Here is a 15,980-nt window from a genome sequence, read left to right as displayed (position 1 = left end):
TTTTTTTTTTTTTTTTTTTTTTTTTTTTTTTTTCCTGATAACCCCCTGGTGTGTTCCCTGCTAGCACATCCCATGGTGTTCTCTAAGCCCTCCTAAGGGCTGAGCTAGCCATGCTCATAATATATTTTTGGGTGATTGTTTGCTTCTTTTTACATTAGAAATTTTCCATATGGGGCAGCAGTGACATCAGGAAATATACTGGCTAAAGAAAGGGTAATTTGTGTTCAGGGTTGTAAGCATATGTTTCTTAAACCAGTGACTCAAATACTGTTCCTTAGGATGTAAGAAATTGTACCAGGATACTATATTTGGGGTGTCTTGATATCTTGTCTGATCTGTAGCTTCCATAGGTGGAGATTTTTCTTTATGCTGTTCATGCTCATATATCCCTAGTGACTAGAACAGTACCTGGTATAGACTGTAATGCAGTATATTCCAAACTTTCAGGGTCACAGACTTTTATATTATTATTATTTTTTAATTTTAAATTTATGGGGTACAATTCAGGGTCAGGTATACAAATGTTTATTATGCGGGCACCCTTGTTGATGAGGTGTGCTCCCCCTATATTATTACTAAAGCGTCTATTTATTTCTGAGATGCTGGTGTTTCAGGGACTGCAATTCGGGAGACATTCTTTTAGCCCTAGGAAGGCTCAGGTAGGCTCTCAGGCATAAGAATAATCTTCACCTCTCAACACACATACAATGGTGAAGTAGTGCTCACAAAGAGGGCCGTGATCATCTAGCACCATTCTACATGGGTCTGTCCCCTCCTGGAATGTTTTTATGTCAAGTTTCAGGCCCCAGATGGATGATTGACAGTAGTTGTGCTCAGAGTAAGTTCCTAGGAGGATGGGGATCAAGGTGTGTGAGGAATAGTTGGAGGAGCAGGGGATGTTTAATCTAGGGCTGGATACTCTGCTACCCACAAGTTTCTGTGCTTTGGGGCCCAAAAGGAACCTAGGGCCAGTGGATTAAATTTACAAGCTATCCTATGCAAAAAAGAAGTTTGTGAAGCAATAGTGCTACCCAGCAATGGAAGGTCTGCCTTAGGAACTCCCCATCTCTGAGATGGGCAAGCTGTGGCTGAGACGACATAGGCAATAGATGGAGGTTGGACTGAGTGACTTGTAAAGGTTCTTCCAATCTTGATCATATGTAATTCTATGAATGTGGATGTTGTGGGGGTAGTGGACTGAGCGTGGAGTTTGCAGGCATATCAGGGTTCAAATCCTGATTGCTACTTAGTGATTATGCAAACTCTCTGACCCTTGGTTTCCTCACCTCTATAATGGACTGTGGTCAGGGTTAAATGAGATAATGCATGAGTAATTAGTAGCACTTTCCTGACTGTGCTATCTTCTTTATTCACTAAAGACCTGCTCTGCCTTAAGAGAAACCAACAGACTTTGCTAAAGGAAACTCCTTATCTCCTAATTGTTTATTAAGATAACTACTTGGTGAGGAAGAAACAATTTAAGGCTTAAATGCTAGAGTTCAGCAATGGGAACTTACTGAGCGTGGATAATTACTTTATCTGGGAATAAAGGAGTAGCTATGTGGGAGGTAAAGGGAGAAAACTTGACTTACAAAAACTGCTTTCCTTGAAGACAACTTAAGGAACTCTCTATTGAATCCCTGACTCAGCCTCATGTGAATAGATGTTATGTTTATTCATCTATTTATTGAGTCAATCATTTATTTTTAGTTTAAAATATCACCTTTATTCTAATAAAACTAAGTGGGGAACATAGCTTTGAATCTGCCGCTAAGTGAGCTTAATAAAACTTCATCTCACAACTATATTTCTCTTCCTTGTCCCAGGCAGAGCTGGACAATCTTAGGCTTCACTTGAGGGACACGCCATCTATCACATGACAGAGGTCAGATGAGAGACCTTCCTAAGAGAAGAGAAGAAGTCACTAAGCTGAGCAGTTCCTTTCTCCAAACTACCCATCAGATAGCTCATCCCTACCTTCTCAGTGAGGCGACGTGAGGGGTGCAGAGGGAATTTAGCAGAGGTGGTGCTGCTGAAACTCCCACCAAGGCTGTGGCTTGGCAGGAATGTGGCTGGGTCCCTGGGGGGGAGGTCAGCTATTTGTGGGACTGTCCTTTCCCACCTTTACAAAGCCATTCCCTCAAGCAACAACCCTGACTTCTATGTGGATTTTTTTGGAATCATTGTGGGCAATTCAGACTTTACTTCTAGAAGGTTCAGAAATGGCTCATAGTATTACGGTCCTTAAATTAACTCTAAGGATGCTTTGCAACTACAGCTTAGAATTTCCTTCCTATTCTATTACCCACTCTCAGGTTTTGCCCAGCCATGCCGTCTAGCATTAAACAGAGGCCACAGTGAAATTAAATGCACAAAGATAATTCAAACATACTTGCCAGAATAGAAAGATTTTCAAAGTTTTATTATGTCCCCACCGATTTTAAAGTTCCTTGGAAGAATATAAAGTAAAAGAGAGAGAGAGAAAAAAAATCCTTTTACTCTTAGGAATCATTCAAAGTCCTAAATTCTTGGGCTAGTATGATCTCTTCAATTTGCTTCTCTTCATGTCAGCCAGGGGAATTGTGTTTCCTTCAGCAGCTGCAGTCCAGGATGTCTCTATAATAACGGGGGGGGGGGGGGTTTCAGTACTTCTCAGTTTGTATTGGTTTTTCTCAACCATAATTGAAAATGTCCAAAGAGCCCTTAAAATCGGATATACACTGTTATCACTACTATTACTGCCCCCCCTTCACCCACAGAAAGTTAAAGTAGACCAATCCTCAATCCCCAGGGCAGGAATTCCAGGCAACATTTTGTTTCAGGACTCCATCCTTCAGGTTGCTAAAGGCCTTAATAAATGCTCATCTGTAGCTGAGAAAAAGATGATGGGTGGCTGAGACTGTCTTGTTTGCAGCTTTGGCAGGATGCCAGTCAGTTTATTTCTGTTGTCTGCAGTCCACAAAGATTTGTGAGCACACACTCACTGGGGGAAAGCATCTACCATAGGTTAATTGTGAGACTGTGTTTACCATATATGGAAGAAAAATGTCCCCTTTCTCATTGAAGGGCATTTGAAATGTTTTCCTCTTCTTGCAAAGTCAGACATTTGCAACTTCTTTCCAAGGACTTGCTTGATTTGCATTCTTTTCCATCTATCATATTCAAAACATCTTAATTTCTAGCTCCCACTAAACACTGCTTCTGCCACTCCAGGCTGCATTGATTTGGGATCCTTGAAATGACTTAGGCCAATGGGTTCAGACTACTTCAAATGCATTGCATTCCCAGATTCCCAAAGATGTCCCGGGAGAAATGCAAGTGCATGCAGTTTAAAGAAATCTATTTCCAAATCTTCAATTTTTATTTGATCTTCCCAATAACATACCGGGGTTTCATAGCCCTTCTGTCACCTTCCAGAAGAAAGGGATATTCTCCAGCCATCCTAAATGTTTCCGTACATTGCCCTGCTGTGCAAAATCCTTGGGACAGGAGTGCAGAATCAAACAAACAAACAAACAAAAAACCTTCATTCATGAACCACAAAACCCTTAGACCTACATAAATTATTTCTAGGCTTTATGCATATTTATGTTGAGAGATGCATGAAAAATTGTGTATTTTTTTTCCCAGTGTGAAGATTTTCTGATATATGGGCAGAGTGTGTGTGGGTGTGTGGTTGGAGGGGTGATTATAAAAGTTTCCAATTTATTTCACCCTTTTATCCATTTATTCTCAAATAGTTTATGACTCTTGAGAGATACTCTCCTTAGACCAAACCAAAGAGAGCACTGGTCGGACACATCAAACACTAAAAATGGCTTTTTAAGGGCACATATTTAAACACAAGCAATTCCTTTCAGCTATTTTTCATACTTATGTCTAGGATGTGATATTAGCTGGAAAGAAAAGTACCTTTGAAGAGCCAAAGACTCTAAAGGTTAATGATGCTGATTCTTTTAAATGTAACTGGAATTTTTTGAGGGTGACCACATTTTTCAAGATATAGTGGATAAAATACAGATACAAATTTTGCATCATTAAGAAAAAAGATTTGGTGCACATTATTTAATAAAACAGTTATTTTATCAATATATTTTTTGAGATATTTATACTACTTTTTACTTCCTGTTAAAAGGTAAAATGAAATGTTAGTTGCTGTACCAATTAGATTTAAGCAGTATATACCTTTTTCCTTCTTTAAATACATATGGAAATTTGATCATGAGAGCTACTAAAATCAGTCAAGTTATTTATGATTTTTTAAATTATCAGTTCTTATTTAATAATTCTCTAAAGATAAAAACCAAAGTTCAATACATATATACAACTATTTATGAAATAGATACTATGCCTTTTAATCATATTCTTAGATTTACTTGCATTGCTATGAATTCAGTAAATTATTTTATTTTGGCTTTATAACATCTGCAAATAAATCAAATTTTATTTTAGGTTTACTTTAATATTGACAGTTTTTAGCATTTTCCCTTAAATAATAATCTTCATAATTATTTGTCAGTGGTTTTTAGCATTTATTGAAATGCATATACAAAACATTTTTAAATTAAAAATGAAGTCAGGTTTTTACTAAGAGAAAGTTAGGTCTGATTTGGCTGATTGGGTGACTTAAAGGACTGTCTTTATCAATTAGGTTTTGAGGCGAGCATTTTTCATTAATTACATAAATAAAAGCTGGAGCTTCAGGGTTTTAATAAAACATATTTGAAGCACAAATATATTTTATTAACATTTATATTGAAATGAAATTAATGATATTTTGATTTTCCCAATCTTCTGTGAATAACTTCAATGACCCAAGTTGCTCTTAAGTGAAAAAGTAATGATTATAACTAATAGTTATTTGATATATCTTGGTAAAGTACTTTTGGAAGTTTTCCCAGAAATTGAGAAAGTGAACGAATGACTCTAATGATTGGGTAACAAATGCTTTTGCAAGTCAAGTAGTTTCCAATTCTTTGCTTTTACCAATTTAGAAGAGGATCAATTTAGAAGAGTTATCAGTTGCCAGATTATTAAAAAAAGTGTTTGATGATAGATCACTGTGTGATTACATAACTCAGAAGGTACTCAAAGGACTGAGCAAGGTGGCTACACAAACTCCTCTGTTTCTCTCCTATTGATTTATGGGAATAAGCTTTTTCAGAGTTTACATTTAAAAAATAGCATTAAGTCAATATTCAATCATGGATACATATATGAAACAGAAAGCCTAAAAAGGATAAAAAAAACCCCAATTCATCTCATTTAGAAATATATTTATAATAAAGTTTTAATTTTTATGATTTGTAATTATCAAAATTTATAATCTATTTATTTTGTTTTAACAATTGTGCTGATAATAATTATAGTGGCAACTCAACCAAGAAAAGATTTTTTAAAAAACACCTGGACCCTTATAGCAACAGGAAAACTGAATTTCAAACAATGATAAGTATGATAAGGGTGATCAACAAAAAACTTTAAAACTGAAATCTATTACATTAAGGTAAAATTCTGAATAAAAATTGAAATAGAAATATAAATTTAATGATGGTTAGAAAAGCTGCAAAATGTTAAAGAGATTATTCATGTATTTTTAAATACATGATAATGTATAAAGTTCTTTTGGTATTTAGATTCTGTTGAATACATCTGAAGGAGTGATGTAATAATTTTGTTTTATGGCAATATTTACAATCTGCTGGAAATAACTTTTTTTCCAACTTTGTTTTTTGAAACTAATGTCAAAAAATTTAGCTGTTGAATTAAAAATGTGCAAAGGATCATTTCTTTTTTAAAATTACTTTTTAAAGGACTAAATTAGAAATAAATTCTCTTGACATGGGATATGCAGTTCTATATCATGAATGGCTATTGGCCTTTCCTCTTACTGGAGAGTTGCTTAGGCATTAAGACCTCTGTCTGCTGGGGAGAGTTTCAAGGGTTTTCTTTTGGTTCCCACACTTACTGCACTGGAAAAATTACCCTCAGCAAATAACTGAACTGAGGCTACTACTGATGTTCTTGAAGTCTGACCCTGTGGGCCTAGTGAGGACCATTTCTTCTGTCAGTTGCTTCCCAGAATAGCATCTTTCTACACATTTTGAATAGTCCAACCTTGAGTCGGATTTCTTTGTTTCATCCTTTTTTGCAGTAATGAACTATACTTCCAGTGTCCTCTTTCCTTCTGTTAATCCCCTAGTCCTTTCAGAGATGGTTATCAAATTGTTTTGTTAAAGATAGGACTCCCAGAACAGTGCTCTAGGGACCCTAGGAGGAAGCTTCAAGGCTTCTTTCTTTTTTTTTTTTTTGAGTTGGAGTCTCACTCTGTTACCCAGGCTGGAGGGCAGTGGCACGCTCTTGGCCACCACAGCCTCGACCTGCTGGGCTCCGGCAATCCTTCCCCCTCAGCCTTCCAAGTAGCTGGAACTACAGACGCATGCTACCACACCTGGCTAATTTTTTATTTATTGTAGAGACAAGGTGTCGCCAAGTTGCCTGGGTGGGTCTCAAACCCGTGGGCTCAGGCAATCCACTTACCTCAGCCTCCCAAAGTGCTGGGATTACAGGCTGAGCCACCGAGCCCGGCCTCAAGGCTTCTAATGACCTGGTCTTAGAAGTTCCGGGACATCACTTCTGCAAAGTGCTGGCTTCCACAGGTTAAGAAGGTACTAAGGCCAGCCCAGATTCAAGGGAAGGGGACTTAGAACACGTGATTCTATGAAGAATAGAAGAGAATTTGTAGTCATCGTTAATCTACCATGCCCTGTCAAGTCTGCCTGCATTTTCTGTAAACCCTTTGCATAGACGAGCTGCTCCACTATGTCTAACTGTGGACTCTCCATCTAAAGCTTTAGGGAGAGTCTCACAATATTTTCCTGGCTCCTTCTGAGGAACTCATTCCAGCCCACTCTTTGAGAGTTTACCTGCCTTTTGGTAGATTTCACTGGATTGCACTGGATTTGTTGATCACTCTTTCTGATCAACAAATAAAGTATGTCCTTCTTTTCTAATTCCTTATTTAGGGTAGTTAGACTGTATGCATCTCTTTAAGTCCTTTTTATCCTTTCTCCTGGTCTTCAAGATCTTGTTTTTTTGTTTATTTTATATCTGCTTAGTTTGTCTTTTAAGAAAATATTTGTCGTTCAGCCTCAGCCTATCTTCCTTTATTTCATTTCCATCCTTTCACCACGCTAATCATGCTACAGAGTGAATTTTTGAAATATCTCCAATTTCTCCTTGATTTCCTGAAAACAATCTTGATTTTTAGAGATTGTGTTGGTTTAAAGCAGACACTAAGATCGAATTAGGCAATTTCTGTGAAGGATGAAGGGAAAGAAGCAGAAGCAGGCATGGAAAATCACATTTCAGGTCTGACATCTGAGAGAGAAAAGGAGGAAAGAGAGACTCGGACAGGGAATCAAGTCAAAGTCACCCGTTAGAGGAGGCTTCTGTCCCACAGTCATGCTATATTCATTCACATTTTGGAGTAGCTCAGGAGAAGTGCGACCTTGGAAAGAACAAAGGGCAGCTCCAGGGGAATTATTCTTAGAGTAGTTTAGCTAACTTCTGGGGAAAAGTTTTTCATGTATCTTGAAACCACTTCATCATTAGTCATTTACCTTGGAGCATGTGATTCATTGGTTATAAATTATTTCTACCTGCCTCTTGTGGCAGGAGCTCTGGTCATCCTCACACAATGTTCGATGCTCACGGGAAACCAGGATACAGGACCACTCCATCACTCCTACTTGGTAAGAGCTGCTAATGAGCCTGGATAGTATTCTTGCCTTGAGGCTTCAACCTCTACGAGTTCAGGTGAGATACTGCTGACATTAAAGGAGATAGATTAATTGGCCTTTGAAAATGGGAAGTGGGATTCATAGGAGTCAGCTTCACCCCGGATCACATGTGTGACCTTGGTCAGGTCTATGTTTCAGTTTTCTCTACTGTGAAATGAGGGTTAGACCAAGATTTCTGAGGCTCCTTCCACCTGTGACATATTTAGGACCTTGAAGATTTCAATGAAATCTTTGATCTTTTTTTTTTTTTTTTTTTTTTTTTGAAGTCTCACTCTGTCGCCCAGACTGGAGTGCAGTGGCACGCTCCCGGCCACCGCAGCTTCGACCTGCTGGGCTCCGGCGATCCTGCCGCCTCAGCCTTCCAAGTAGCTGGAACTACAAATGTGCGCTACCATGCCCGGCTAATGTTTTTGATTTATTATAGAGATGAGGTCTCGCCAAGTTGCCCAGGCGGGTCTCGAACCCACGGACTCAGGCAATCCACACACCTCAGCCTCCCAAAGCATGGGATTACAGGCTGAGCCACCAAGCCTGGCCAAATCTTTGATCTTACATCTTTTCAGAGTTATACAGTGGAAAGGATGGTTACAACTTTCTTTGTCAGAGGATCTGATTCACTGAGACATATCTGAGGTATAATTACTGTATATATGTGTATAGACATTAACATGAAATTATTTTCATACTTAAATGGTCTAATATTAGCAGCTGATTGCGAACGACATTGGGTTTGAATTGTTTAATGTAATGCTAATTTGTTTCAAGTACAAACACTAATCAGGAACATTAGGTAATTATCATTTAGGTACAGGACCCCGATATATGAAATCTGCATTTTCCTGTGAGCATCAGTATCACATGTGAAGCTGCTTACGGTAACGTGTAGAAGGATTCTAAGAAGTCTGATCATTACAAAGATTTGTAGTAGACAAATCTTCATTATTAATTTTACTTTTTGTTGAATCTATAACAAAAGGCATCTATCAAAGCTTAGAGAATATTTTTTATATTTAAAGTGATTTGATTAAATACACACTTAATCTTAGACTACTATATTTGAGAATTAGCATGGTGTGTGTGTGAAGAATTTCATAAGTTTGAATAAAGAAGAAAAGTGGGAGAGCCTTTTACCTTGAGTCTCAAATCTTTTTAATTTTAATAATTTTACAAATGGGGAAACTGAGGTACAGGGAGTTTACCTCAATTGTGCAAGACTACAAAATTATAGACTCTTAACAATTTTATTTTGCTTCCACCTGGTAGGTAACTTTAGCAGTCCTTTATACGTGAATATATTCACAACCTTAAGAAATGGGCACAATGGCCTTAAAAAATAGACATTGTTATTCACACTATTTTTTAATTCAGAGATGGGAGGATCTCACTGTGTTGCCCAGGCTGGTCTCCAACTCCTGTACTTGGGTGATTTTTCCACCTCAGCCTCCATGAGGAAGCTAAGGCAAAGAAAGGTTAAGTTGCTTTAAGTTTGGCTCTTGGGTGTCTTTTTTCATAACACCAGAGTTTAATAAAAGATAAATTCATTTTAATGTTTTTAAACAAACCTGGCAAATGAAACTGCTCAGAACCCTGAGCACTGGAGGTCTTACTTTCTTGCATGAGTCCCTCAAAGTCTACTCTTCGCAATCTCTAGCTCCATGCCTCCCAGAGAAACTTGAGCAGCTGACATTAATCAGCAGGTAGGAATACCTTATAGACAGCGAATCATGATCCAGAGCAAATGGCTGATGATAAAATGATTTCAAGATACATGAAAAACTTTTCCCCAGAAATTAGCTAAATTCTCCAGGAATAATCTTCATATCTTACTTGTGAGTGAATCTTCCATTTGGTTTCCCTCCTGGGCCTTCTTGGGTCTTATGTTCAGTCATTCCCAGCCCCTCTCACCACTAGCCTTGGATCCTTCAGCTTCAATCAGTATGGCATCCCTCACTAAGTTACTTGCCTTTTGACAGGATTCCTAGTGTTGCTGTTTTAGCCTGGCTATGCACCCAAGCAGTAAGCTACTGTCAAGTGCAATGTCCAAGCGTCTCCCACGCAGTAAGCTACTGTGGAGTACTTCTCTTGATTTAACTCCTGAACCCATCACTCAGCTGGAGTTCACCATTGGATAATAGACATCCAAATTCTTTGGTTATAGCTGTAGTAACTCACTGGTTTTTAATGTGATGGTGGTTTCTGTTCTCATTAGAAGCTGGTAGCACAACAAAATGGTATTTGCTGAGTCTGTCAATGTTGAGAGCTGATTTTATGATGCACTGGGGCAGGGAATTTTTTTTTGCCCATGCCCCAGAGGTTTGAAATTATTCCATATCTCTGAGATGTAGCTCAGAACTCAACTTGACTCATGTCTTTCCCAAACCTAGACCTTCACCGCTATTGGGGCAGTGGATGGGGCAGGATTATAGACTCCATGGGTGTATTAGGAGGATAAGCCCATTGGTATTCCATTAAGATGAGTGGAGCATAGATGAGGGTGAGTAACCAGCTGACTTTTCTCTGTCTTTTTAGGCACTGGTGAGAAAAATTGACACCTCAGACAGTATCTATACCACGGAGGCCACCACAGGGAACCTGTTCAGCCTGACCCAGGAGGGGGCGCCCTTGTGCCGCATCATAGCCAAGGTGAGCTTCATGGTCAAAGGCCAAAATGGCAGACCTGGAGAAGATAGGAGGAAAATCATTTGTTCTGTGGAAAAAGCTGATTCAGGAGATCAACTTTGGCTCCAGCATTTTCTTGCTATGTGACCTTGGGAGAGTCATTTCCTTTGTCTGGTCCTTGGTGTCTCCATTTTCTTTTTTTAATTTTTAATTTTAAAGATATGGAGTACATTTCAGGGTTAAGTATATAAATGTTCATTATGCAGGCATCCTTACTGATGAGGTGTGCCCCCTCTCCCCGGCAGAATCCCACTACTGTTAATCCCGCTCTCACCTCCCCCCCGCAATTTCCCACTACTGAAAATCCGTTTCTTATAGTATTACGTTAATTGTTCAAGGTCCACTTATGAGTGAGAACATGTTATACTCAGTTCTTTGTTTCTGTGATATGTAACTCAGTATTATAAACTATAAGTCCAAGTTGCTATGAAGTTCATAGTTTTGTCCTTCTTTATGGCTGCATAATATTCCATTATGTATATGTACCACTTTTTAAAAAAAATCCAGTCCTCTTTCAGTGGGCAGCATGGTAGGTTCCATGTTTTTTGCTATTGTGAACAATGCTGCAGTACACATGCGTGTGCGGGTATCTTTTTCATAAAATGATTTGAGTTCCTCTGGGTATATTCCCAGTAGGGGGTTTACAGGGTCATATGGAAGGTCGATTTTTAGGCCTTTTAGAAATCGCCAAACTGTTTTCCACAGAGGTTGTACTAGTTTATACTCCCATCAACCATGTAGAAGTGTCCCTGCATCCTCTCCAGCATCTGTTGTTTTTTGAGTTATTGATGATGGCCATCTTGACTGACAAAAGTCAACTCTAAATGAATCAAAGACCTAAACATCTAACCTCAAACTATAAGAACCTTAGAAAATGCAGGAGGCACCCTTATGGAAATTGGAACTGGCAACAAATTCCTGATCAAAACCCCAAGTGCCCAGGCCATAAGAGGTAAGATAGATAAGAGGGAGTTCATCAAACTGAAAAGCTTCTGCAAAGCCAAAGAAACCATCAAGAGAGCAGGGAGACAGCCCACAGAATGGGGAAAAATATTTGCCAACTGTATGTCTGACAAAGACCTAACATCTAGGATCTACAAGGAACTTGAAACATGCCCAAAAGAAAAAACCAAACAGCCCCATTATAAAGTGAGCAAAAGATATTAATAAGCACTTCTCATAAGCAGACATAGGAGCAGGCAACAGATACATGGGAAAATGCTCAGCCTCACTAGTCATCAAAGAAATGCAAATGACCACAAAGAAATACAAATAACCACACTGAGATACCACCTCACTCCATTTTCAATAGGTGACTAGTCCTTCTGGTATCATTGCCCACTTGAGACAAAAATCTGGTGCCTCCAGAGCCTCTATTCATCTTTCTTTATGTGGTGTTTATAATAAGTATCAACCACATCCACACATCCTTCCCTACTTAGCAGCAGTGGTATCCTGGTGTCCTAGGTGATATAGTGAATACAAACCCTCTGGCATGTAGCATTTCAGAAGATTGAATGACCTTATGTGACCTCCCCACTGCCATCATGAATGTAAGACATGGAATATCTCAAATGCAGTTCAGAGGAAAATCTTTTCCATACAGACTTGTCTAAAGGATAAATCCCATCCACAACTCTTAATACCGTTGCGATAACAATCTGTACCCCAAAATAATTAGCAGTAGCAGTATCAGGAGAACTAGGAGGAATAGGTCTGCAAACATAACTTTCACTTCAAATTAAAAGGTATTTGTTCCCAAGGGTCCTATCCAGCACCCTTTTTCACTTTTTGTGCCCCCGCTTACCCCCCCCTCCAGGAAACTTGTGAGCCTCAGCATCTGCCTACAAGCCCTGAAAAAGCAGGAGGAGAAATCTGGGCCTTCTATTATCTTGTTATCAAGGACACTGGCCAGTATTCAGTAGGCGTCAACCACATGGGTTCCAAAATACACCCAGTTCCTGCCTGTCCTAAACTTTCCTACTCCCTACAGGAGGGAAAAAATGTACAGGAAGTTGTACAATTCTTCAAACAAAACCACAAGCAAGGATTTGCCTGAGTAATACAAGAAGGAAGAAGAATGCAGGCTGAACAGCAAAGCAGGCTTGATTTAAGAAATTCATCTCAGTTCTGTTTGCATACTCCACTCTCTAAGCCTTCCTATTGGTTTCTCCCTCTCAGGCTGAAGCAGAGACTAAAGATAGCCTCCCTCTTCCCTCTCTTTCTTTAGGATGGGTTTTACCTTGTGGCTGTTGGGCTTGGGTGGCTGTGGCTGTCCCAGTGCTTATCAGAGGGAAAGAGAGCAGAGGAATACCTTCTCCCTGGATGTGAGAGTTTTCTGAGCCCCCCTGGTGATTGCCAGGCCGTTTGCCTGTGGGGCTGGTTTCTCTGAGGTCCACATGCTTTTCTTAAAGCACCATCTCCCATTGACCTTGTCCTTTGTCAGCCTTGTGTTGCTTTGCTTTTTTTGATTGCCCTTGATGAGCAAGGTCATAAATCATGTCCTTCACACATTTTGGTCTTCGTGATTTGAATGTTTTTCTCTTGTTTGCCACTTGGAAAGGTCTTAGTCAGCATTCCATACTCAGCTCTGTTTTTCTGTTATTGCATTCTGGACAACCTCCCACCTGTGATGTCTAAAAAGAGTATCACGCACTGTCTCAGCACTGAACATATTCTATTTTGCTGTGTGTTTTAAGCTATGTTTTTAAGAGGACAGAAATATCTGAATCTTCTCTGTACCATCAGTGCCCAGGGCAATGCCTGCACAAAGCAGGTATTCAAATAATGTTTATTGAATAAATGACAAATGTATAGGTCCAAAAATCTCTGAGAGTTGGGAGGGATCTGAGGTTGACTTGACCCCTAATTTCTGTAGGGGCATCTGAGGGGCTGTTGAATATCCAATGGGTCATCTTCTGGCCAGAAACTGATTCACTGGGTGTGGGGTATTTTTAATAATGCCCTCCAACATGACCTCTAATTCTAATTTAAGCTCTTGTGGTACCACACTTTAGGAAATACAAAGCTAGTATGGCATTCCCCAAAGACGTTTAAACTCAGGCTAGATTCATATATATTGGAAGGTAATTCACATGTGTTTGAATTGTTTTTCTGACACTGTATAGATGCTATCTTGTAATTCTCAGAATGATTCTGTGAGAATGGTGACACTAACATTTTATACAGATGAAGACACTGAGGAACAGAAAAATAACTTGCTCAAGACCACATAACAAGCACGTTGAGTTTCAGGTATTCCAATTGTGAGCTCTGAGTTCAAAGGATTCATTGCACTTATACCACAAACCTGGGAGTAGATCTAGGAATTGTGAACTCTGGAGCTTATAAAATTATTTGAGTTCTATTTAAGTACAAGATTATAAAATTATGAGTTCAAAGTTATTTAGGAAAGTGAATTTATTTATTTATTGAGTTGGAGTCTCTGTCGCCCAAACTGGAGTGCAGTGACTGCTCCTGGCCACCGCAGCCTTGACCTGTTGGGCTCCGGCGATCCTTCCGCCTCAGCCTTCCAAGTAGCCGGAATTACAGGCATGCACTACCATGCCCAGCTGATTTTTTGATTTATTGTAGCGATGAGGTCTCGCTGCCCAGGCGGGTCTCGAACCCGTGGACTCAGGCAATCCACTTACCTCAGCCTCCCAAAGCACGGGATTACAGGCTGAGCCACCGAGCCTGGCTACTTTATAATAATAATATAATTCAGGAATATTTCTGGAAAATTCTATACCTCTACCAGGTGGGTTTGTAATAACTCACCCACATGAGAAAGTGAGGCCAGCCACATGACCAGCCACATGACCATATCCCACCAAACCCAAATCAAATGAATCTCTCAACTCAGCTTCTTGACTGACTCCCCAAAATGCCTGCAGCCACTCCAGTGCTACAGGAGCGGACAACAATAAGAAAGGACAGTGGTTTTCATGAGTTGCATTAGGAGTTGCAACTCATTTGCTTCATTGTTAATTTGCCCCTGCACTTGGCCTCCATATACTTAGAGAAAAGATAGGCAATTGGTAACCTTAGGACCTCAGGAAGGTCTTCTGTTTCATTTTTCTTTTGCACTTGAGAAATTGGCATTACCACTGTAGATAGAACCAGTGATCAGTGTGGAAGCAGAGTTAAACCCTTCTGTAGAATGAAGATGCCAGCCATAGGAAGGAAGATGCTCTGGCAGTGGTGGTTACCAGTCCTCACGGCACATCACAGCCCCTCAGAGAGTTTGTGGAAATAGATACTTTTGCCCCACCCAAGATTTACTGAGGTCCTGGGGTAAGAACTGGGAATCTATATTTTAACAAGCTCTATTGGTCATTCTGAAACATGGCCAGGATCTAGGAATTACTGATCTAAGGCCTTAAAGAAATTGTGACCATCAGGGTAAATGCTTGTCAACTCCGGTCAAGGAAGAAGTGAATTGTATGTAATAGCAATAGTCAACATTTGAGTGTTACTGTGCTTTACGTACTGAGTCCTGAGTGCCTTACGTACTTTATTTCTTTCAAATCACAAAGCCATCCTACGAGGTAGGTATCGTGTTTTTATGATCTAGAGTTGAAGAAATGGTTCCAGGGACTTATTCAGCATCACACGCCTGATAAGGAGGAGTCAGAATTAGAACCTATGCCTCCTTAATTCTAATTCAGAATTCAGGGTTCAGTGGTGACTTCTGGTTCAATCTTTGGCCCTTCAGGTCCTTGAGCCAAAGTGGGACTCAATAGTTGTCAAAACTGGATGCACACGAGAATTACAAGGGTGCTTTAAAAATGTCCTGATTCTTTTTTTTTCCTTTTTTAAAATTTATATATTTTTATTTTTAATGTAAAGATGTGAGATACAATTCAGGGTCAGGTATACAAACATTGATCATGCAGGTACCCCTATTAATGAGGTATACCCCTCCCTGTCCTAGCAGTTTCCCTGAACTGCCAATCCCACCCCCCCAACAGTTTCCCATTACTACCAATCGCTTTCTTATAGCATTATAATTGTTCGAGGTCCTCTTTTGTGTGAGAACATATGGAACTCTGTTCTTTGTTTCTGTGATAAATCACTGAGTATGATCGACTCCAAATCCATCCAGGTTGCTTCAAAGTTCATATATTTGTCATTCTTTATGGCTGCATAATATTCCATTGTGTATATGTACTACTTTTTTTTTATCCAGTCCGGCTTTGATGGGCAACATGGTTGGATCCATGTTTTTGCTATTGTGAATAGAGCTGCAATAAACATTCGTGTGCAGGTATCTTCTTTGTAGAATAATTCGAGTTCCTCCGGGTATATTCCCAATAGGGGAATTACTGGATCATATGGAAGGTAAATTTCTAGTTCTTACAGAAATCTCCAGACTGATTTCCAGAGAGGTTGTACAAGTTTGCATTCCCACCAGCAGTGTAGAAGCATTTCTTTTTTCTCCACATCCTCACCAGCATCTGTTGTTGTTTGTTTTATTAATGATGGCCATTCTTACAG

The 15,980-nt window shown here is 39.5% G+C and overlaps 1 protein-coding gene across 3 annotated transcripts in view; it reads left to right on the top strand.

Moving 5' to 3' along the window:
- The window catches only part of INSC (INSC, spindle orientation adaptor protein), a 137,306-nt gene that overhangs the window by 68,468 nt on the left and 52,858 nt on the right, over positions 1-15,980 (top strand). For all 3 annotated transcript variants that reach the window (XM_008067925.2, XM_008067926.2, XM_008067927.2), the window contains one exon: positions 10,332-10,445. In XM_008067925.2, the coding sequence (XP_008066116.1) occupies positions 10,332-10,445 (114 nt within the window). The remainder of the gene's footprint in view (positions 1-10,331; positions 10,446-15,980) is intronic.

This window comes from Carlito syrichta, unplaced genomic scaffold (genome assembly GCF_000164805.1).
Source record: "Carlito syrichta isolate Samal-C Ts95f unplaced genomic scaffold, Tarsius_syrichta-2.0.1 Scaffold309824, whole genome shotgun sequence".
In the NCBI taxonomy this organism is placed as follows: domain Eukaryota; kingdom Metazoa; phylum Chordata; class Mammalia; order Primates; family Tarsiidae; genus Carlito; species Carlito syrichta.
Note: the sequence above shows the minus strand (reverse complement) of the source record. Positions and strands in the feature narration are given on the sequence as shown.